The sequence below is a fragment of the Hippichthys cyanospilos genome, chromosome 21, assembly GCF_059441005.1.
Source record: "Hippichthys cyanospilos isolate Australia breed blue-spotted pipefish chromosome 21, RoL_Hcya_1.0, whole genome shotgun sequence".
Taxonomy (NCBI): Eukaryota; Metazoa; Chordata; class Actinopteri; order Syngnathiformes; family Syngnathidae; genus Hippichthys; species Hippichthys cyanospilos.
The window spans coordinates 7,984,463-8,009,503 of NC_142389.1; the positions used below are offsets into that span (position 1 = coordinate 7,984,463).

Consider the following 25,041-nt stretch of genomic DNA (forward strand, 5'->3'; position numbering starts at 1 on the left):
ATATATATATATATATATATATATATATATATATATATATATATATATATATATATATATATATATATATATATATATATATATATATATATATATATATATGCAGCATGCATCCATCAGTCTGTCTGTCTGTCTGTCTGTCTGTCTGTCTGTCTGTCTATCTATCTATCTATCTATCTATCTATCTATCTATCTATCTATCTATCTATCTATCAACTACATAGTTGCAAATGTGCATCTTGCATTGATGTCATTCCTTGAAGCAGTCATCATTCAGAAATAATCCAGGAACCTTTTAAGCCCCGACTTCATCAATCTTGCACAGTTTTTTAAAATTCAAAACAAGTCAAGCCGAGTTTATTTATACAGCTCGCAACCAAATAAACAAGCCCTTAACCCTCTGTCTGGGCAAAGAAAAACTACCCCCCCATCCCCCCGATTAAAAAAAGAAAAACATTTCTTTGAGGGAAATAAAACATACAACAAAAGAGGCTAGGAGCGAAGGGAAGTGGCAATAAAAGAGGCAAAAATCCAAATGTGAAACAACAAAACCCATGAGCGGAATTAATTCTGATGGACTTTACATAAATCACAGGGCGAATTAACATGGTTACCTATTTTCCGAGTTTGGTCTTGTGATGCTTGCAAGCTGGGCCACAATTGTTTGTTACCTTAACCTTGAAATATGACGTCCTTTTCAGGAGAAGGTGAGTGGCAAAATGGCTGTCCCTGAGACAGATAAAAATGAGAGAATGTTGCTGCTTATTTTCCGCAATTCAATATTAATCATTTTAAAGGGCCTAAATTATTGAGTTTTAAGCATTCCACTGTTAAACAAATTACATAGAGATGATGATGGAATCTTACTTTTCGCACATTAAAAATTCAATTCTAACCAGGAAGTAAAATGACTTGGTTACTGAAACCCTACTCTCACTGTGTGGCTTCCGCGCCACCTTGTGGTACTCCAGCCAACCACCAGGACGAAACGACAACAAAAAAGCAACGACTGTATGATGGTCCAGTCGTGTGCTCCCAAACACACATTTCACCACCTTGACATTTTCTACAGTAAAACTTTCTAACTAACGAATAAAATGTTGCAATGTACTCGGCCAATTCGGTGCAAAATCTCTGCTCCCCAACTGTTAAATGAAAACGAAAGTAAAACGTGAACGACTCCTCAGATAAGGTGGGAGTGTGTTTACTCTTGCACAGGTGGTACGAGGGGAGGTCCAGAGGTGGTTCATAATGCCTCAATTTCTATAGCTGCTTCTCCTCAGTGGGTGGGTGGCTTGCTGGTGCCTAACCCAGCTGTCTTTGGGCAGAAGGCAGGGGACAACCTTGAGTGGCTGCCAGCTACCGTAAGGCACACCAAGACAAACAACCATTCCTTCTCCCAATCAAAAATAAGGACAATCGAGGGTCCATTATACCTACCATGCATGTTTTGGGAATGTGAGGAGATGCCAGAGTGCCCTGAGGGAACCCAAGCAGGCACGGGGCAAATATGCAAACTCCGCACAGGGAAGCCGGGGCCAGGATCTAACCCAAGACCACTGAACTATGTGGCACACGTGCTAACCACTCTTCCAAGGTGCCACCTGTCCTAATGCTCGGGCAGGGCGGTGCTCGGAGCGTAGAAAAATCAAGGATGTCTTCAAAATGCACCAATGAAGGAAAATAACACTTTGGGGGTGTTTAGGGTGAGAATTTATTATTGTAACATGGTTAAGATCTTCAAAAAGTTGACTTTCCCTGATCGGGGCCCTCTAACTTCCTCTATTAAAAATGCAACAGCTTTCATTTTCACTAATTTCCAAGAGCAAGTGGACAAAAAGACAGTTAATATGGCTAATACACTATCTTCAGTGTTTGATTGTGTGTGTGTGTGTGTGTGTGTGTGCGTGTGTGTGTGTTCCTGTACAGCTGTACTTGTGAGAACCGATTTGAGTTTTCAACCAATCAAATGAGGACATCTTGGAGAAGTGAAGACATTTAGACCGGTCCTCACCTGTTCAGATCTCTTTTTGAGGGTCAAAACTTGCTTTTAGAGTATAGGTAAAAATGGAGTTATGGTTAGGATTAGGGTAAGGGTTAGGGTTAAGGCAATTATTTCTGTTCAGATCTCTTTTTGAGGGTCAAAACTTGCTTTTAGAGTATAGGTAAAAATGGAGTTATGGTTAGGATTAGGGTAAGGGTTAGGGTTGAGGCAGTCATTTCTGATAGTTATGGTCAGGGGCTAGGAAATGCATTATGTCAATGTATGTCCTCAGAAGTACAGCCATACAAACGTGTGTGTGTGTGTGTGTGTGTGTGTGTGTTTTGTGAGTGTGCCTGTGGCAGCTGCTCATCAGCTCAGCCAAGAGAGAATTACAAGCCTCCCATGGGGGACCAAAGAAGCCAACAAGGGGCAGGTGACTCACAGTCGCTTCCAGATCTCCTTACACACGCGCACACACAAATGCACACACATGCATACAGACGAGATGAGATTGATTGTGAGTCTCCTGGTTGGGGTGAGGTGGGGGTGGGGTGGGGGGGCAATGCAACAGGTAGAGTGAAAAGCTAGTGGACAGCTGTCACATCTGAGGGCGGGATCTACAGTGTGATATTGGAGTCATTTTAAGAATCTAAGAGGATACATTTGACGTGATCAGCAGCCTCGTTTTTTTTGTTGACATCACATGTTCCCAGCCGTGCTTTTTATGTGCCCCCCTCAGTTGATTTCCTATCTTCCGCTTTCTTGTCAAGCCAGACTCGTCTGTATGGCGCACGTAAAGCCTCACCCTTATCCTTGTCCTTCTCGTCTCCCCGGCACAGGCCCCCAGACACAAGCCTCTTTCTGTTGGGCCATCGCTATGACAACCAAGCCACTAGCTTGAGGAGGCGACATAAAAACCTGCTCTTTTGCAGGGACACAGGAACACCTGCCGCCTCCAGAGATGGGGAGGGCTATGGCTGGACACACAAGTGCAGGCTGACACAAACATACAAATCCATGTGGTCACTGAGGTCATACACACACGCGCGCGTTTGTACGGCTATACTTGTGGGGACATACTTTGGCATAATGTATTTCCTAGATCCTAACCATAACTATGACTGCCTAACCCTTACCCTAACCCTAACCATATTCAATTCTTACCTTTGCTCTAAAAGCAAGTTTTGACCCTCAAAAAAAGATCTGCACAAGCGAGGACCAGCCTAAATGTCCTCACTTCTCCACAATGTCTTCATTTGATTGGTAGAAAACTCAATTCGGTTCTCACAAGTATAGCTGTACAGGAACACACACATTCTGTACACGTGCACTACTGTACATGCTCACAAAGTTAAACTGGAGACTTAAACAAGAGAGCAAGACTTTACTTCCTTCTTCTAATTAGCTGGCTGCAGCCATTGAATGATATAATCAGAGGGTGCAGAATATGGCATGAACTAATTATCAAATATAATTCAGGTTGGTCAGGTTTCAGGTTCAGACTTCATTTGCCGAAATAATTGTGGCTTTGCTGCATATAGAAAATTTTAATTGACGATTGTCTGAATTTGAACGAGAGCAAAATATGCACATAGACAAAAAACATGACTGATTCTGAGTTTTAGGTCCTACGATTGGATTCATAAACGATTTTCAATTCAGTATATTTTTTGTTCAAGATGATTTGACTTTTGCTTCAATCTATGGATGTGTAAAAATTGCCGCAATCTAGTTTAGTCTGGGTTTAAAAGTGTTCTTATCTATACATTTTGTTTTTCCGTAATCCTCCAAATATAAGGCGCATCTGAATAAACGAGTAAAATGGATTTCATTTCTGTGTTCTCTTAATTGAATCAGCTGGAGACATCATAACTTTTTTCTCTTGGTTTGACTAATATTCCTGTGTGTGAACAATGATGGATTCGGACATTGGTTCAGTCTGCCCGCTTCTTTTATTGAAAATACTGCCCTAACGACCTCAACTAACACAAGCTGCTGTTTTGAAGGCAATAATATCAGTCGCGAGGAGGAGTAAAGCTAGCTAGCTGGTAGCAACCTTAATCATCTTAGAACTATACTACAGCCATTCCACTCATGTCCATGTATTTTTTGCTGTACTTATTTTTGTTGGCCTCCTTGTCTTTTATATTTTTTTCATTTGTAAAAATTCTATTTTGTGATATTTTTATTTTTAATCTTGATTCTTTTGTGAATCACATTTTTTTGGCAGTCTAATGATTTCATGACAGCAAAGCTACATTTGTGGGGCATCACACATGGTAATCCTTCTGATTTGCTAGCTGTATTGTATATCTTTCTAAATACTCACCAGGTGTGAATAAATACCTGACACATATCTCAGTGTGAAACACTGCAACTACAAACAACAAAATTAGATGCTAATGAACTAAAGCAGTACTTCTCAATGTTTTTTCATTTAAAAAAAAAAGACTTAAAACTGAGTGTTCTGACATCTATGCCTCATTAATTAAACTTTGGAATAACATACTGTATGTAATAGTATCTGTCGATGCGAACCTGAATAAAATTTACCAAAATAGATACATAAATTATATAGCAAAGGAGTCACAATAACTCAATTTATTAAGTTGATTCATATTCTCATTAATTTGCTTTTAATTTGAAAAGACAACTGTACTGCTCCTGTCACGGCATTACCTGCATTTGCAAAAAATAATATTCTCTGTTACTTAAACTGTTTATACATTTAGAGCAAGCCAGCTCTAAATGTGCTTCAATCTGAATGTAAATTGGAATATCTGAGAAAATCCAGATGTCCACTGAGGTTCTGTGTGATCATATGTATGCATGTGTTTCTGAAGTTGCGGTTAGACTGCGCGTCTTTAATTATTTAAACAAAACATGGATCCTGTCTAAGTAAACAATGTGAACTGTTTGACCCCAGAAATGAACAATAATTACATCCCCTCCGGTTGAATACAAAGACCAGATGTTAAATGTGTGTTTGGGCTTTTGTTAAGCGTGAAAACGGAGTTAATCGCATGTCATTCATTACTCAGGGGTCTAAATCTCCCGCATCCCCATTAACTCAATCAACAAGTGTCGGTTTAATAAGCTGAGGCTGCTGGCTGGCGTCCTCCTGTTCCGGGCGGATTTTTCTGGATGGACTGGCAAAAGAACCTTCGGGCCTAGCTGCTGTTCATTAAGAGTATTAATGATTAACTGAGAGTGCTATTGTCCCCTTGGGTCCAGCTGTCCTTCCTCTGCCTGATCCACTTCGATGCCTCTGGGCCGCTGAACTCTATTCATGTGTTTAAGTGACAGCTGCTCCTCACTGCGTGCTGGTTCAATCACCTGCAGAAGCTGGTAAACAATGAAGCAACAAGTGGATGATAGAAAAGATTGGCTCTTTACTATTTAATGAACACCTGGATAATTTTGCATTGCATCACACGATATATGAGAAAATGCGCCCGGGATGACTTAACAGAATGTGGAGAATTATTGTCACATGTATAAAACGAAAAGGGCACATACTATATAATCGGACATTTGTTCTATGTCATTTGATCAGTTCAACAATCCAGAGAAGATTTTTTGAAGGATTTAACTCACAACACGCAATGTGCACCTTTTGATGGGTGAAGAAGTTGCACTCCTTAAATGTGGTGCATTTACAAAAATTTGAGTCAAAAATAAACCAAAATAGGTAAAAAAAAAAAAAAACGAAACAAGAATATGTAACAGAAGCACACATGTCTTTATATATATATATATATGTATATATATATATATATATATATATATATATATATATATATATATATATATATATATATATATATATATATATATATATATATATATATATATATATATATATATATATATGTGTTTTCTTTTTTCTTTTCTTTTCTAATTAAACTTTCATTTTTAGTTCTTATCCATGCTATAATTTATTAAAGCTCTAATTGTAGAGCTTTAATTAGCTTACAATTAAAGTAAACAAAAATGATATAAATCTGGAGATCAAGAAGAATAGAATTAAAGCAGAAATACACTCAGGTACACCAGTAACTGGAATAAAAAAAATTGTAAAAATTAGCTGCCCCCAAATTAACATACTGTATGACAATACTGAAAATACAAATGAATTATATCCATAGCATGGCTGGCCGGCAAGTGCGTCCCATGCGCATGGACTACAAAAAAACCGAGAGAAGGACCTTGAGAAATCATAATAAATAAATAAAAGATCAGCACTAACTTGGTAGTGTTAATATGATACCGATTAGTATCAATTCTATCAAAAGTTGGCTCAATCTGCAAAGCCCTATCTGCAACTGATGTAAACTTTGTTGACTCCTTCAAGGCATTCACCATATATCATAGCCAACCAACCAGTGGATCAATGTGTTTTTATTTACTTCACACCCCTCAGTGATTCCATCAGATGCTTGTGGCCTTACATTAAAAACAAAGAATACCTCTGTCTTATGTTATTGCAGTGTGATATCCTTATCCATTCATCTCTTTTTTTACAGGAACTATGGTATCTCTTATCTGAGCAATGCGCTGGTGGCAACCACCAAGATGCATGTGGGCAGACCTCAAGCTGTGACGTTTGGCCTTGGCAAAGAAGTTGTTGAACACTGGGAATGATGCTGCATTCAATACATTGAACTTTTTTTTCTCGTGTATGCACACGAGCGCCCATACTGGTGATGAAAACCTTTAGCGCCTTTAAAAAAAAAAATCCTTTTTGTGTATAACTTCCATAGCAATGTGTTGTTGTGTTTTATTTGAAGGTGGTTAAATGAGTTTAATGCCCTCTTCTTCTTGCTATTTGTGGCAAGTTCAGTGTTGTTTTCCCTCATCCCGCGTTTTATGATAGTGAGAAGCATAAAGGACAAGCACAGACCTGAGCAAAGGGAGTACTGGTTTTCAGACTCTGATGGCAGTGTGTCTTAGCAGCCAGTTTATTGCAGGCGCGAGCATAGAGGTGGCTGTGTCCATTCAACTCTTTATGCGTGCACGTGCAACCAGCCGCACAAACACATGCCCTCAGACACCAGTCCAGTTTGTGGCATTTGAACTGAGGTAAACATCACATTTTTCAGAGATGTGCGCGTGTTGGGTTTTCAGTTCACGCTGCGATGGAATAAATGTTCATTTTTATTTCTATGCCCGTGGTAAATGTTAACTAAGATTTTCTACACCAGTGGTTTTCACCCTTTTCTCAAAAATGGACCCCCTGTGAAATGTTATTTTCCACAAGTATCCCCTGTGCAAATTATTTTTGGATGAAAAAAAAGTCATAAAACACGGCGAGGTATCCATGCCTAAATTTTATTAACAAAACTACATGTAACATCAACTGTTTTATTGTCTGGCTCATCTATAGGTAAATTGGATCACCAATGACCATCCATATATAACTTAAAGGTAGACAATATTTTGCAAAGGAGTCACTATAGTTCAATTTAGCAACAAGTTGTTTCATCAAATTAATTTGCTCTTAATTTGAAAAGAAAATGATCCTTTTCCTGATTCCTTTCCATACCTAAGTTACCATATCGGCGCATATAAGACAAAATCACACAACATGCCATATAACACAAACTTTTATCTCAGATCTTTTTATTTTTTCTACATAATATTTTTATTATGTTGTTGTTTTTTTTAATACAGCCCTTGATTCACATCTTTTCCAGCTCTATTTCATAGTTGTTCCACAAATTGACAGATAGATAAAAACATTTGTTTTACTGGTGGACTGCCTTCTGGTGACTAGCAAAAAAAACAAACAAACAAAAGCCGCACTGGGCTATAAGCCGCAGGCCTCAAATCATGAGAAAATAGTTGCACTCTATAGTCCGAAAAATATGGTACACATTTTTATCCATGTCAGTGGTCGGCTATTTTGTCTCCTTCTGTGGACTGAAAATGACATCAGTTGGCCAGAGCTCAGGCACCAACCAATTACAGCTTAGCTTGCAAGCATCACATGACAAAACGCAGAAAACAGATGAGCCGTGACTGACCAAATGTGATGTCAACTGTGATCGGGCAATTGTTTAGACCAGGTGTCCTCAACACCTCTTTAGCAAGGGGTGACCAAGTCCAGTCCCCGAAAGCCACAATCCAGCCTGTAATTGATGTTCATTGATCATTCATATGATTAGCTCATTGGTACACTTGGCAGAATCCTGATAGTGACAGTTATTTGAATCAGGTATGTTGGTTGAAGGAGAACATCGAAAACAGGCTGGATTGTGGTTCTCAAGGACCGGATTTGCCCCCCCGCCCCCGCTCTAAAGTACCCTCTTACTCAATTCGTCTGGAGTTGACAAATTTGATATATAAAGGCTTTGCTGTTTCCTCATTTTCTCCACATTTCGCACAGTAAGAAATTGAGTGTTACACCTGTTCTGCGTGAGAACATTTGTTGTTGGACCTCTGAGCCAAAGTAAGTGAACCTCAACACTAATGCATTTTAGCGGTGCCAAAACGTGATGCAGTGACTCGGGTTCGTAATAGACAAAAATTCATAATGTGTGAGCGTAGCCTTGCAGTGTATTGACATTGAAATGTTTGACTGGAGACAGAAGAGGATCTGGGTCATAGACAGAAGGATTTGACATTGGCTTACTTCCTGTCATTGACTGCGGGTCACATGGTGTGAGTGCGTGGGCGCGAGATAATGGAATGCGTTAAAAGGGTTAGGCTCCTTCCAGCAGACACAGTGTCACATGCACACAAACGCGCAACTTACAGCCGAGTTCATGCGTGTGTTCCATTCAAAAGAGAAGTGAAACGAATGTGTGCTTTTGCTTTGACATTCACTGGATATTGACACACACACTTTAACTTGTAAGATTGTTATGAATGAAGTTCAGTTCCTGTTTGGGCACTGGGTTCATGAGAGCAAAGGAGCCGCCTCCTCTTAGCGAGATACAAAGGTTCAACGGTGCGGCGGTCAACAAAGTGTCGTTCCTGTGCAAACTTAAGCATGTACATGCATACACCCACACGTCGCACAACGTGTGCATCCAGCATTCCCAGTTTCCTTCTGTTGTAAATCTTAGCGTGTGAATGGAACTTTGCCATCCAATTAAATCACTCACACACCATGCAAACGTCCCCACCCCTTTTCATTGCTGCCCGGTTACCTCTGTTAAATCTCTCGAGCATGGGAAGCCCAAAATCATTTCGACTTGTAATCAGAAACGTGACATCCGCTTATCAACAACCTCAAAGGAACTGCTGCATGCGCCCGCTTTCACTTTTCACTGAAGAGTAACTACTAATAGGGTGCCTGTGAAGGACTTTGTAAATGTGCTCGTCCTTTTCACTATCAAAGTCCATTTGTTAAAAATATACAGCTGTATTTATCTTCTATATACCAGAGAGAGAAAGATATGTGAGGCTGTATCAGAGTGGGCCAGTGACACCCCATGCGGCCCCACTGTAACGACTGCACCACACACTCACACATATACACGTGCCAATGGTGTGGCCTTGATGTGGGCTGCTGTGCTGTGTCTGCTTTGAGTGCATGCAGATGGACGCCAAAGCTTCCAGTGAGCAGGAATGATGGCAGGGGAAAACAAGAATCCGCAAAAGAGAAAATGGTTTTAGCTGCGAGGATTTGAATGTGATGGAAGACGATTCAAAGTGGATTATTCGATGACGACGGTGATATTTTATAAAGTGGTGCTGATGAATCTTTTTTCATTTTTTATCTCTTCTGACGAGCAAATAGTTGAATGCTACTTTTGTCATGCGGGGAGGTTTGTATCCCTTTGACAGGAGCTAAGTAAATTTTAGAAGGGTGGCAGGAATCCTGCCACACAATAAACTACAAATATGGTGATTGCTATATAGCATATCTCAGTGGTTGTTAACCCTTTTTCAGTGATGTACCCCCTGTGAAATGTCCTTTCAGCCAAGCATCCCTCAACCAGTGCAAAGCCTTTTGGTGTTGAAAAAAAAAAAAAAAAGACTTAAAACATGCCATCAGTGTCTGATTTATTAAACTTTAGACCCGTTCAAACTTTATTTGCATTGCATTTGCATTTATTAGCATTGGTCCACCTGTTCTTAAAAAAAATATATTTTTTTTTTTCAGTGGACATATATATTTATGTATATATATATATATTTATATATGTCCACTGAAAAATATTCAACTTGAAGTGTCCTCTTCTGGGAACAAAATAAATCATTAACTTGACAGGTAACGAGAGGGGGCACCTAACAAGTTGATTTGAGCCATCCTAGTATGAGAAGAATCTGGCTTTTTACAAAAATGAAATTGAATACTGAATAAAATAAAACATGGTTTATGAACATATATTTTCCTGAAACAAATAATTGATTCAATAATTATTTTTAAAGGATTTTTGCATGCATTTGTTTGTTTTATTTAAAATCTTGCATACCCTCTGAAGTTCCTTCAAGTATCCACAAGGGCATTACCCCCATTTTTGCCCCTTTCTTTACAAAGATTACTGCTGAAAGAAAAGAAAATAGGAGTGGACTCGTAAGTAGCTTTTGATGCTCATCTTAGCTATCAAAAATTTGTGTGGTAGTAATGAATAGATAACAACTTGATGGCTCGGAGTTCTATACTGACACACAACAGGCTCAAAAGTATGATCAGGTTCAGACATCAATGGTCCATTACCTTATATCGATTAATTGCGTCATGTTTTTAATTATGTCTCAGTCTCTAAAGACAAAAGGATTGAAATCTTTGTTTGCTGGAGGGATCTGGTTCAATTCTTCAACACTCCTATATGATGATGCCTCGGGCAAGGCGTTGGCCCACTCCCAAGCCACTCAGTTGCGCAACAGATGGTCCCCGGACACTGGATTTTGGGCTGTCGGTTTTAGATTTAATCTAGTCCAGAAATAGTCATTGAAAACTGGGTTGTATTATAATCTGTTCACTATGGTGCTAATTTAGTTTGTTGAAGATTTACTCGATTAATAGAGCTAGTGTTTCCCATTTCTATCAGAAAGAATTGCAGGAGTGAAATGAATGACAACATTTATAAGTTGAGTTCAGAGGTGCGCGGTTTGATTCCTGGTCAGGGCAAACAGTTTAGTTGGGTAAGTAAGGCCTTAAGGGTTAACAAGATCTGCACTAGTAGTTTGGGAACAATTACAAGAATGTGAATCCTTCAATGCCAGAGATGTTTTTTCACGTTTTTTAAAGTCTGGACATTAAATCCCAGATATTTACTGTAAGTATTAAATCGACACTAGGGACATTAATTCTAAAAGATTCTTATGAACAAAATTGATACTCAAGTATCTGGGATTGAATGTCTGGACTCTTAAAAAAACATGAAAATACGTCCCCGGCATCGAATGAGTTAAAGATGTCATTCTAACTACTTGAAGAAGGCAGTTTTTCACTTTTCAAACAAATTTAGACTGTAAACAGATGTCTGTTTAAAGACATATTTTTAACTTCCACTTTTTAACCGGATTCCGACATTTTTTGCACAAACACGTGATGTCTGTTCAATGTATTTTCAACCTTGTCCATTATGTATGCTGAAAGTAGTGAGTACTTTGACCTCATGTAACAGGGCCTTCCTTAGTCAAAGTACCACCGTGCTACAAAATTGCAGAAATAGGGCTGATTGTTGTTACAAAATCCCTTTCATAAAAAAAAGATAGTCCTTGCTAAAGACTTAGAGATATAAATGTGCCAATCACATACGTCCAAAAAAATATTGCACCACAAGGACATGACAGGATGATGAGAATGAAGATGAAGAGCATGAAACTTGCAGTCCACTCAAGACGAGCAGTGGCGAAATGTGGCGGCGGACACGGACTGACAAACTGGAAATGGAAAAAGTGACATTTTCAAGTACTGCAAGAGGGCCCCCGTTTAAGGTTGGGTCGCGTGTGCATGACTCAGCTTTGGCGCCCTGCTTCTTGGAGAGCTGTCACGCCAGGTCACGTTGTTTTACATCTGATAAAATGCACAGACGTTGTGATAATTAGTTTGAGTCCTTTGATGAACAATTGAGCGATTACTACAGTCATAAATAATCAAGACAATTCCAGAGTTTAGGGCGAATTTAGAAATTCGTCCGATACATCATAATGGACCAAAGTATAGATTATTTAAGAGCTATGATAATTGTTGTTCTGCTTTTTTGGCTTGCATTCACCAATACCATAGGGCACAGCATTGGGTTGCGTTTGTGTTCGTCCAAATTTTTCCTTCTTGCGAAATAAGAACATTGTTTTAGTTAGACATTGTGATAGTCATCGAAAAGAGTCCTTCAGGTTCAACTAAGATTAGAAAAACATTTCCTGATTTTATCACGTATCTTCACAAGATCTTCAAATTAAGAGAATGACAAAATAACCCCCAAGATTAACCAGTAAAGCCTTTTTCCTTTTTTTTTTTTTTACAGTCATATGATGCCCACCCCCCTCCTCCTCCACAAAAAAAGCAAATACATCTATAATATGCCTTTTTATATCTAGTCTCAAGGCATCACAAGATCAGGAATTGATGAAATGATAATTTTGTTTTTCCAATTTATCATTGTATCCAAGTGCAAATTGAACCTATTTAGGACAGGATGCATAAAGGTCCTGACTTGAAAAAAAAAAAACAAAAACAAAAAAAAAAACCCTTCACTTTGACGCATAAACCTGTTAGGTTGGCTTGGGAAGTGTACAATGTTATGTAAATAGTTGGCTTGGTCTAAATGTGATGGAAAAACCAACACACCAGAGTGTTGCAATCATGATTTGGTGGCGTTTTGCACACAACGGGAATGATGCAATGACTCCATCTATTGGATAAATAGTAACTCGCACATTAAAAAAAAAAAAAAACAACATTACTTCAGTAATGAAGTAAAAAAAATGAATATGAACATTTTTGTTTTCAGTCTGCACGCTTTAAAAAACACTACTACTATCAGAACTATAATAAGTTTGGCTTGAATAAGAATAAAATTAGGTTTTCCAGAATCGTAACATAAACAATACAACAGCCATTCAGTAGACATGTTATGAGCTGCACATGTAAATTCTTATCAAAAGCATAATTGCAACCAAATTCACGATTGCCGCAGTCTATTAACATTTTGCCCCAAGTATTGTCTAGATTTATTTATACGGTGTGCTCAGAAAGTCAAGTGGGCCACTGAATATTTTTATTTCATTTTTTAAAAATCAATGACCATGTTTCAAGGACTCATTTAATACATTTTAATTGCTCAGACACGAACGTGTATGCAGACACATGAAAGATGTTCGAATCAATTTTTCCGAGTTAATGAAGTGGTACAGTATTTGATTAGCGGTTGACAGTTGGGTTGGGTGTGGTTTTAGCACATTCAGCAGACACTCTTTGGCCACTACCATACTACCATCATAAATATTTAATACCTGGATTTTCTGCCATTTTTACGTGCAATATTCCTATATCCGGTGACAACTGCCAGTTATTAATATGAACTGCATATTTACATTTAAATTGATATAATAAAAGATGCGTAATGCATGATGTTATTTAAAGAAACCCTGAAGGTATATGGAATGCCCTTATTACAACGCCCTCACTATCACTATCATGTTCCTCCTATCAAAACAGTCCCCGTGGAAACCCAGTACTCATAGCAAAAGTTCCGAGCAGGGTGAATTACTTACTACTGACCTTAATTGTAAGACTGTGCTCCCAAACATGCATTTAGGCCACATCTGTATTCAGTCCTTTTAAAACAATAATGTTCAATCGGTGATTTTTAAGAATTCTGATTTACATTTATTTGAATGTATATGTCTGGGTGTATTTTACTCTCACTCCAGTAGGTAGTGTTGTTTTACTACTCTTGCTAGATTAGTTGTTTTACTAATGCTCTGTAAAACACTTTGCAAATATGTTCGTATAAGACACTTTAGCCGTGGCTTCATGTTCCAATTAATCTACTTTTAATTTGAAAAGCCACAACATTTACAGCATTAAATTCGATTTGCTGACACCTGAAGACACCCTGTTGAAATCTCACATACCCCCTGAAGTATCTCTATGGTTGTATCTCTATGGGGTAGTAGAATTTGATTATTGGATTTATTGAATTTTTTTTCATTCAAATTTGGCAATATTGATAACAACGTTCTTATTTGTTTGTGGTGCATCAAAGTTAGACAACATGTTTAATTCCACTTCACAGGAAGTTTAATAATGTCTAAATTATTTTTTAAAACAATGCATGTACAATCAAAAAATGATTTAAGACTGTCCGGAAACCGAGAATAGATAGTTCAAATGACATAAATCCAATAAATTGTACAGTGCTGAAACTGTAAATATTTCTGAGTGTACATTGCAAGTGTGCGGCTGTGTACTGTATAAATCGACACTCCTGATTGTTCATTTTTGCTCCATGGTGCCATCACCAAATGAAGCATTCATTTACACTGCCAACAATGGTTTCATTCATTAGGTAAGTGCCAAGTTTCATCACGTTTTCAATAACCAAGATATCCATCACAATTTACAACAAAAACCGTGCAGATCTTCTCTTCATATCGTTCTTTCTATTGATATTTCTCACTTCCCGGGGGGGTGGAAACTGCATAAAAATGTTGTCAAGCCACATATCTCTTTCAGTTTGATGAAAGCCTGTATCTTGAGGGCAACTTGAAGGTCAGTGACGTAGACACTTGAGCACCGCAGTATAGAAAATCATTTAACAGCGTGACCACTTTATACGATGTAAGAAAACAAACTTCACTTACAAACTTGCAGTCAAACTGCTTTTTCACTTGAACACGCACACACATTAAAGGGTCGATATCAGCAGGTGTTTTTTTTTTTATTTTTTATAAAGATTCGCCTTGTTGTCCCAACTATTAATTTACATGTTCATGTCTCAGTTTCTCGGACGAAATGAAACCCTCATTTTCGGGGAAGCTCGACGTGTATATGTGTGTGGTCTATACTATCCTGTCACCCAGCCAGGTGGACTTCTTCTTCCCCAACCTGATGTCACATGGGAGGGGCCTTGCCACCGAAGCTCGCTCCGCTCATTTTCCTGGCAAATGAAGTCACCACAACAAGTCAGACTTCTCTCCTCCCTCCTCTGTCACCGCTCTACCACCTCCTTCGTTCATCCCTCATTCCTCACAAGTCCCAAGAGGATAAGATGCCATGGAGGCCACGGCGGGAATGGTACTTTATGTCTGCTCGCTTCTGGTCCTCCTAACAGGTGAGCGATGCTGTTGGGATGATGTGATTGATGTAGAATGTTGACATTTAGAAAGTTTTGTTGACTTCTTATTTTTTTCATGAGAAAATACTATGTGAGACATTTGTCTACGACAGTGCGGGCGCAAGTACCCGTGGGGGATCATGAAGGCACCTTAAAGGGTATGTGAGCTCAAAACAGAGTTCCTGAAGATGTCACCAAATCAAAAGTAATGGTTTTTTTTTTCAATGCTGTAACAGAGGCAGTACATTTAGTAAAAAGATTGCTTGGTTCTCAAATGAGGGTATGTGAAGGCATGTCAATGGATTTTAATTGGACAGGAATGGAACATTTTCTTTTCGAATTAAGAGCAAATTAATTGGAAAACAACTTACTCAGCCAGTGACTACTTTGAAAAAACATGTATGCCTTTATTTTGTTACGTTTTATACAGATGTGCATGGTGCATTAGTGAAGCAATGTTTTGGCAGAGGAGTTTGAAATGAAACCGATAATGTTACATGATCTAGCTTCTCGATTTTCTGAGACAAATACACCTAGAGATATCACTACAAGTGTCCATTAGCTTCAAAGTTTAACAACTATAAGAATATAGGAAAAACATTGAGAAACACACTAAAAATGGGATGCTTTCAGATTCTATCAACATGAAAATTCAGCTTTATTTACAAAGGTGTATATTATTCTACATTGTAATATGTTTAAAGTAAAATGTATGGCTGGTATTTACTTTATTTGCACATGTTTCCCGTCATGCTCTCAGTACAACTTTGCCTTTTGCATGAAACAAGCTCAATAATAATAATAATAATAATAATAATAATAATAATAATAATAATAATAATAATAATAATAATAATAATAATAATAATACGTGGAAATAAAAAAGTGAGAAACACATTTCCCAGCGACTCAGTTTCAACCTTACACAAACACACCGACTAAAAAAATGTTAATTGTACCCGGATTTAAAAAAAAAAAAAAAAAAAGACATCCTTAAGGAGATGTGTTGGTCTTATCTCTGAGCAAGATGGTACACTTGCATTTTGACACGCACCGGCTGACTTTATTTAGTATCCAAACAACTTACATGGTTGTGAAGGTGATAAGAGGCAGGTGTGTGTATGTATGGGCCTTCACTAGCTATTGTTTGAAAGTGCATGTGTGCCCCTCCTTACCTTGAAAGTGTGTGTGCATGTGTTTGCGTGCACATGCGAGTGTGTGTGTAGTACAATCTCCACCATCACTGCAGCAGCTATGACCACAACAATGACCACTTTGTTTGGGGAAAACAGTTAAGCAGCGGGCTAGGCACACTTATCCTCATTTTGTCTTTTCAGTGTGTCCCAGCTGGTGTAAACGAAGGCACACGCCTGCGTGTGACACTGCGCGCACACACATGTGCACACAAACTTGCCTGCAGGCTTGGGAGATTTGAACGTGTTACAAGGGTGTGGGTGCTGCATCTATTATTTAGTACATAACGGCCAGCAGAGTAGTTAAGCCTTTGTGATAAGCTGCGTGGAAACATAGGCGTAACATAGGAGGAAGTAGCATTTGGGTAGAAAGGAGTGTGTGTGCGTGCGTACGTGTGTGTGTGTGTGCCTTGGTTTTTGCGATACGGTGTGAAAAAAAATCCCAGGTTTTCCTGTCTTTGTGGGGACTTCTAGCACTTGTTAGGACCGTTTCGGGACACCACGAGTTCAGACCTCTCCTTGAGGGTCAATAATTAGGAGCACGGGTGTCAAACACAAGGCACGGGGGCCAGATCCGGCCCGCCACGTCATTTTATGTGGCCCGCAAAATGCTGATTTGACTTCAAGTTTCTGGATAAAATACCAAACTTTCGTTGTTGTTTTTGATGAAGTCTGAAAAAAGTCTGGAAAAAAAATGTTCCCAATCTGTGTTTTGAACAGCCTCTGATTTGAAAACTATATAAGTGTGTGACGAATAGACTTCAAATTTATTTTGAGACGTCTGACAGAAACAAACACCACAATGTGGCCCATGATAAAAATTAGTTTAACACTCCTGCTTTAGATTCTACAACATAGGTGTCAAATTCTAGTTTCGGGGGCCAGATCTGGCCCGTTACATCATTTCATGTGAAATGACTTCAGGTTTCTGGCTAAAATACTGAACTTGGAAGGTGTCCTAAAAAAAAAAGAGTTCCCAATCTGTCTTTTGAACAGTTTTTACCAGCTTCTGATTTCAAAATTAAGTACGTATGTGACACATACACTTAAAATTTATTTCGGCCCTCTGACAGAAACTATAATAGCAATGTGACCCACGATAAAAATGAGTTTGACGCCCCTGCTTTTGATTATAGGTTTGAGTTGGATTTTGGTAGAGGTTAAACTTGTTCATATGTGAGCTTGCTAACAGAGTGGACATTTTTGGCTAATCTTGGACTTTCATTTCGAACCTTCACTTGGCAACAAGATTTAGTTGGCAAGCTGAGATTGCACTGTTTAAAAATACATTTCAGAACATTTCAACGATAAATGATTGGCCACTTATATCAACTCCTAAGTTTAAATTTTCATCTATATTTTCAGGCAAAGTAAATAAGTTTGATGATGAAGCTCAAGCCACTTTAGAGTGATACTGACCCAACAATAGCTTGATATACCGTACACATAATGTTGCAAGCAGTTTTGTGGAGCAGATTGCCGAAAAGACAAAGAGCATATACGGTATACTGCCATTTTTTTTTTTTTTTTTTTTACTTGTTACTGAAAACTGGGAAAAAGACATTTCGAAGATCCCAAAGTGAGCAAACACAGAGTGTCTCTTTGCAAGTTAGTGCCTCGCAGTACCACCACCCCCTCACATGCTGCTTGCTCTCAGTCTGGCATCCAAACAAAAACAAAACAGAAAAAAAACTACTCCATTACACTTTTCCAACTTACGAGACAAAAAAATGTGCGGAGAAAGCAAGCTGTAGTTGTGAAGTCTTTTGCCAAAGGACACCAGCCAGATTAAATAATACTGTTGCTTATGTAAGACAATAAAACACAAGGAAAAAAAAAACAGGAGACCTATTATTTTAGTCGTATCAAGCGTGCTGAAATCGCGATACATGTACGGTTCGAAACATCAGTTGTTGACATGTTAAGGCGTTAAGCATCGTATTATCTGCAGACAAGCGTCCCTGGCAACTACCCTCAACAGCAGACAGCGAGGTGCTACGGATCAACAGTTATCCTGTGCCTTTAGACGAGCCCCTGTGTTTATTTTGTGCGGCGTTAAGTTGAAAGACAGGTCTTGTCCTCGTCAAACAACAATGGCCGCTGCAGTGAGCTGTGTTAATATTTACTCATTACAGTTTGAGGATCTGGATAACTTGGAGAAAAGGATGCAGATAGTCCAAATAACCTGAGACCGAGTGTATATTTGTTGATAAAAGAGCAATTACAGATGTAACATGAGTCATTTACACTCACTGGAATTTTTGTGATGTATTCCAGTACATCTCCACGGCAGAAAAAAGGGAAATGCAAAATTTTACTTTACAAAGTCGTTAGTGTTCAATTCTAATGAACCCTGTGGGAGAAGTAGTGTACGGTAATGCGGAACTACCCGTTGTTTTATTGTTTCTCTTCATGGTGGAAATAATCATTTCGATAAACGGATGTGTCTGAATGTAACTTCTTCTGTTCAATTCCCTAATTTGAAATACAATACTTTTGTCAAATCGAAAAAATTCCATAGCAGATTTTCTCATTTTGGTCACATGAGCTGAAGCCTGCCCTTGATGATTTTGGCCATGAGGCGGTGTACATCCTGGCTCCTTACTAAGTTTTGTGACTTTATGTGATGACAAGTTTATATACTGTAATATACAAAGCAATGAAATTTTGACTTAAAGGGACAGTGTGTAAGATTTAGGCCGTTTTTCATGATAAAGGAATACATTAAATGAATGTAAATTTCAAAAACTTGCAAATAAATGTGTTCTTAATGACCACCAGTATGTTTTAAATATAATCATAGGTTCAGTTATCATTAAATTATATTACATGAGGGGTTGCACTTCTCCGGAGGCGGCCATGTTTCCTAAAGCTAAGCACAATGGTAAATGCAGTGAAAGTGAAAGGTAGCATACATCCTGGACTTAAACTAAGTCCAATTTTCTTCCTCTATGTCACTCGCAGATGTCAGTTCAAATTTCATCCACGTCCCCTCTTCAACCCGCCACGGCATCGAGGGGAAGTCCCTACGTCTGCCCGTTGAGATGTACTTCCAGTTGGACGAGGCGGAGATTCAGGGAACGTGGTCCCACACCACAACGGGTGGCATCAGGACCACGCTGGTGACATTTACCAAGGAGTCCACCATCACTGACATGATGCACCGCAACCACATCCTTTTCAAAGAGCCCAATATGTCTTTGCTGATACGGAAATTAAACCAGCACGATGAGGGAGATTATCACCTCAACCTCAACATAGAGTTTCTAAACAAATCCGGGCAGGTTTACAAAGAAGAGAGAACAGTGCACGTCACTGTGGATGGTGAGTAAACTCTCGCTTGATTTTTATCATCTCTTGTAGAAATCTCTCAGCACACTTTTCATTTTTCTTCTTAGTTCCCGTGTCCACACCAGTAATTGACAAAATCCCATCTAACGCGGTCGTTGAGGACAAGGCCAACGTTACGTGGAGATGTTCGGTGGAGAGGGGAACACGAGTTGTGTTTCAGTGGTACAGAGACGACAGCCTTTTGGGTGTCAGTGACAGATATCACTTTTCCAAAGACAAGTCCACGCTGCTGATCAGTCCTGTGAAAAAGCAGGACAAGGGAAATTACCGCTGTGTGGCAAGCAACCCCGTCAGCCAGGAGAGATGCAGAAAAGCCGCAGAGCTTACCGTTTACTGTGAGTCGGACGTTCTCCTCAATCTTAACAATTTGACAACTCACAAAAATGTAGGGATATGAAACTTTCTCAGGAAACCACAGTGAATCTAAAATGTACTTTAACCCATTCATTGCCATCACAGTTTAAAAGGTGGTGAATTAATGAATTAGTGAATTAATTACTTCTTCATTTGACCTTATCTAAACTTTTCAGCACACATTCCAATTGTTCAATGTTTTTGGCTATCATCTTTAATCAACTCAGTCAATCCCAAAGATATAATTTTATGTTTTGTTTTTTAAGAGTACAGCCTTTCAATCCCAGGTATTTATTTATTTATATATACATATGTGTTTTTTTTCTCTCATGTGGCTGAGGGAGGGTCTAAAAATGGCTGTTACGAAATCAATTAAGCACTGAAGTAGGCAAGTAACTAAAATAAATCATTACCTTAGATATGTACTGAAAGTAATTTAATACTAAACTAATCAATTAATTTTTGTACTTAAGTACTAAACCTAAATTGGGCTAATAACCCGAAAGTAATTGATCACTTTAATACTCTAGTTTCTGAAGCAAACACTTTAGAACTTAATTACCTCAGGTTATCAATTTTGGACTTATTTCATTGAGTACCAGCCGTTTTCGACTGTCTTTTTGCCGAAGACTTGAAAAAAACAAAAAGAAATGTGGCAAGTTTTGCTGTTACATTTGACCAGCCATACCAAGAAGTTGCTATAAAATAATCGACTCAAGTCAAAAGTCTCCCAAATAAATATTTAAACAAGGGTACAGTATGTATAAAATACTACTCAAGTACTAATCGACTTGTGAGATCTTTTTTACTTTGACTCTTTTGACTTTTTAACCAAATTTTTGTTCTTGCCTAACCAATTTTCGTCCGACAGATGGTCCATACAATTTAGAGGTGAACTCTGATCAAGGCCTGCGCACAGGAGAGGTGTTCACCATCAACCCCGGAGAACCGGTCTCCTTTGACTGCCAGGCCGATTCCAACCCTCCAAACAGCTACGTGTGGATCTCCAAGAGGCGCAACAAGACGCAGGTCATCACCGAGGGCCCGCGATTGGAGATTCTCTCCTACAGACTGGCTCAGGCTGAGGAGTATCTTTGCCGCGCCTTCAACAATGTGACGCAAAAGCAAGATGAGACCCAGTTTACCTTGGTGGTCGCCAGTCTGGGAACAGGTCGGTGGAAAATGTCAGGGATCAATGTTTTGATGATTGCATGAGATTAACACACTGTATGTTTCAGCGCATTATCGCGCCCAAAAATCAGATGAGGTTTTATTACATGCGATGTAGTACAAGCGATTCTGTGCTCAGCGGAGAAGTCAAACCTGATTATGACGACCATGAAACATGAACACCGCATTTTTATCTTTGTTGCTAGGTTTCACTGCCAGGAGTCTGTATTAAAGTTCAGTGTGTGCCTGTGTGGGAAAGTAAACAGAGCATAACAGCTGTTGTATTTGTTGACTGGGTTTTATAGCATGTTGGGATACTGTGTGCCGAATGGTACGTTGATATGTTGTCACGGTGATGTGGGGAAAAGGCTCAGCGATGGCTCCTGCTGATTACTGGTTAGGGTTTAACTAATCTACAGAAGCTGTGGTCACTCGAATTTCTTTTTTGTTTTTCATCAACAACTCACAATGACTAATTACTGAAATTCTGATTACAATTAAGATGGTGTATATACATATATATGTATGTATAATATATGTATATACAGTATGTGTGTGTGTGTGTATATATATATATATATATATATATATATATATATATATATATATATATATATATATATATATATATATATATATATATATATATATATATATATATATATATATATATATATATATATATATATATATATATATATATATATATATATATATATATATAACCTCCTTAAGGTCTTGCCTTTACTTTCCCAGAAGCCAAAGCTCAAACTGTAATTGAAGTTTACGAAAGTAAGAGATTAGTAGATGACGCGTGCCATTGCTAATGACTTTCTTTTTAATCCGACAAGCTTGTTGGTGTGCTGCTGGGAAGCTGCCAATAGATAAGACAGGGATCCTCACCTCTAACATCATTCCCAAATGGATAAAACTGACCAGTCAAAGTTGAAAAAAAAAGATGTTTTTGGTATATTTACTTGAGTAAAATCTTCTTTTCAATAATAATAATAATAATAATAACAATAATAATTATATATATATATATATATATATATATATATATATATATATATATATATATATATATATATATATATATATATATATATATATATATATATATATATATTTATACACAGAGAAAGAGATTAAGTATAAATGTTATTACAAATAATATGCCCATCCTGTGTTTGTTTGCAGGAAAAGAGAAGCACACCCAGGATAATAATGCTGTATCTCCTCTGACTGTTATTACTGTGTGTTCTTTGTTCATCATCTGCGGCATGCTGCTTATCTTTTTTAGGAAAGGGAAAGCCTGCCACCCAAAAAGAGGTTAGATGAACTGTCCTGCTACTGTCATAGTCAGTTATGGGAAAAAATATTCTCTATTTTACCTATTGCTGTCTTTTGTATTAATTTGTCCTTTTTCCCTCATTTGTAGTACTCATGAGGATTTATAACAGGTGAGAAAAAAACAGTCTGTTAAATTAGATTCAACGAGATTCAAATAACGTGCAATGTTTTAGTAACTTGAACTTTTTTGGCAGACCTATCGCTGATCAGAAGCGACCCCATCGATCAGGTAAGACCTTGATTTTCTTTTACTACTCTTCTGGCTGGATTGGTCATCTGCCACACAGGGCAAATGCCCAATGGGCTAATGTCTTTTGGGGCTAACGTAATGCTAATTATGGCAATTTATCTATTATTTGCATCCATTTTGCTCAAAGATACCACACCATTAATCAATTTACAATACAAACAGTAAAAAAAACAATGTCTCAGTAGGTCAACCTTAGTCAAAATGCGAGCACCTTAGCCTGTTGGTGGAATTTGTCCATTTTTTGGACTTATATTCTTCAAAGAGGGGAACATTTTTCATATATGTGGCAAGGCATGATAATGTAAAAAAAACAAAAAAAACAAAACATAATTGGCTTATCACACTTAAAGCACAGGGGCATTTTTTGGCTCAAAATTCAAGTCATAAAAAATGCCTTGAATATAAATAATAGAATATGTTTATTAACAGGCCATGAGGATGCCACTGAAGACTTTGGCATCTATGAATTTGTCTCATTTCCTGGAAAAATTGAATCTACACAGGTATGTTTTTGCCTTCTTTACATACTTATAGATTTGTTGAAAATCAACCCAAAACAAAACAGCAAAAGCTATTTTGATGTTTCTCTTCCAACTCCCGCAGGCATCATGCAGATCTCTGGCTCGGCTGGAGTCGGTTCAGGATATGCACACTACAATCTACGATGTGATCAGACATGTTCCCGAAACCCCTGGGCAGAATTTGCTCAAGTGACTTTTAAGTCCTCAGTTAAAAAAAAGAAAGCTTTTTGTGTATGTTTTTAGACTTTTGTCAAAGCTCAAGGCACTGCTTTTCGTGACTCACTGTTTGCACAAGAGCAGAGAGAGACCTGTGCGAGTATACACAATTACTGTGCACTTTTGTGGTCCACATTTGATACTTTATTTGATTAAGCTATGTCTTTTTTAAAACTCGTTTTAAAATTAAGATGTAAGGGGTCATCACTGTAAGCATTCTGAACTAGATTTCACATTTCTTTCTTCAGAAGAAACATTGGACACGCTGAGGTAAATAATAATATTCCTATTTAAAACCTGTTTCTAATTTAAATAAAACATAATTTGTAGTTATTTGAAATGGCCGAGTTTTGAGGCTGATGTTTGAGGTATTTTTGCAATATGTTCATGAAAAATTGAGATGGAAAATTGTACATATTGTACATAAGTTATACTTAGATTCATTCAAAATATGATTCTATTTCTATGTTTCCTTTCAATCTATTTATTCTTATTTGAAACTCTTATCATGTTTCACTCCATGTAGCATTTGTCCGCATGGATAAAGATGAATGCTGAATAAGGGAAATGATTTTTTTTTTTGGATTAATGTACAGTTTGCATTTGCATCTTTGTATTTTTATTGAATAAAAATGATGATATTGTTTTTTTTCAACATGATTGAATGATTACATAATTCTTATGACTGTTCAGACTGAAAATGAACACTTTCATCATGACAAATGGACATTATGAACCATTGTCAATTGTTCTGTCACTTGTGAAAGATCTGCAAATGTTGCAGACTTGTCTTCTTGGTTCTAGACATGATATATTGGTATGCAGTGTACCTGCTGTGATGGTGAGACACAGACGGGAACAGACGAAAGCTTTTGCATGCTGAGTGCACTCCACCTGCCACAGTGGCAAAATTGAAGTCCCTGTTTGGAGTTGCATCCACTAGAATATGGTGCAATTGTGATACGTTAGTTGGGTTGGTTAGCTAGTTGTGATGCTGCGGCTACTATAGAGCACCTTGTATGAGTGAGTGAATGTCACAGAGGGAAGAGTGAGAGAATTTTTTGAAAATATATTCAGAAATTAATAGAATGTCTTTATCGTTCATGTATTTTATATTAGAGGTACTTTAAAGCGACAATTTCAAAGTGGGGAACTACCTCCGGTGTTGTTAACCATGTTTGGTATCATAATTAATCTCTACTGTTGAGGAATGGGAAAATTCAGGACATTTTAACACGACAGGCCCCAAATAAAAAGCACCTTATTAAATCAAGCCCTAATTGCCTCGTAACCTTATGAGTGAGTGAGCTTGTAGTGTCTCCGATTTGGGTCACGCCATCTGTTCCATATATCGAATGCTTGAAGAGAAACACCGCACTTTGGCGGAATGCCTAACAAACAACCAAGG

At 38.0% G+C, this 25,041-nt stretch overlaps 1 protein-coding gene across 2 annotated transcripts; it reads left to right on the forward strand.

Moving 5' to 3' along the window:
- The first annotated feature begins 8,378 nt into the window (after positions 1-8,378).
- On the forward strand, positions 8,379-24,293 carry hepacam2 (HEPACAM family member 2). 2 transcript variants are annotated; one of them, XM_088404973.1, is made up of 10 exons: positions 8,379-8,435; positions 14,972-15,222; positions 19,383-19,742; positions 19,817-20,104; positions 20,995-21,294; positions 22,494-22,625; positions 22,735-22,756; positions 22,841-22,875; positions 23,326-23,399; positions 23,500-24,293. In XM_088404973.1, exons 2-10 carry the CDS (start codon positions 15,165-15,167, stop codon positions 23,608-23,610), a joined length of 1,380 nt encoding a protein of 459 aa, XP_088261099.1. In that variant the 5' UTR covers positions 8,379-8,435; positions 14,972-15,164; the 3' UTR covers positions 23,611-24,293. The 2 variants fall into 2 exon arrangements, with proteins under 2 accessions (XP_088261099.1, XP_088261098.1); XM_088404972.1 differs by lacking the exons at positions 8,379-8,435; positions 14,972-15,222 and adding an exon at positions 15,235-15,383.
- The last annotated feature ends 748 nt before the right edge of the window (positions 24,294-25,041 follow it).

What these genes read in the sequence shown, in the direction of transcription:
- hepacam2 (XM_088404972.1), top strand. Translation starts at nt 15,302, where the DNA reads ATGAGAAAATACTATGTGAGACATTTGTCTACGACAGTGCGGGCGCAA. An exon ending in GAAGCGACCCCATCGATCAG is followed by an intron (nt 22,876 to 23,325) that starts GTAAGACCTTGA and finishes GTTTATTAACAG; the next exon opens with GCCATGAGGATGCCACTGAA. An exon ending in GAAAAATTGAATCTACACAG is followed by an intron (nt 23,400 to 23,499) that starts GTATGTTTTTGC and finishes CAACTCCCGCAG; the next exon opens with GCATCATGCAGATCTCTGGC.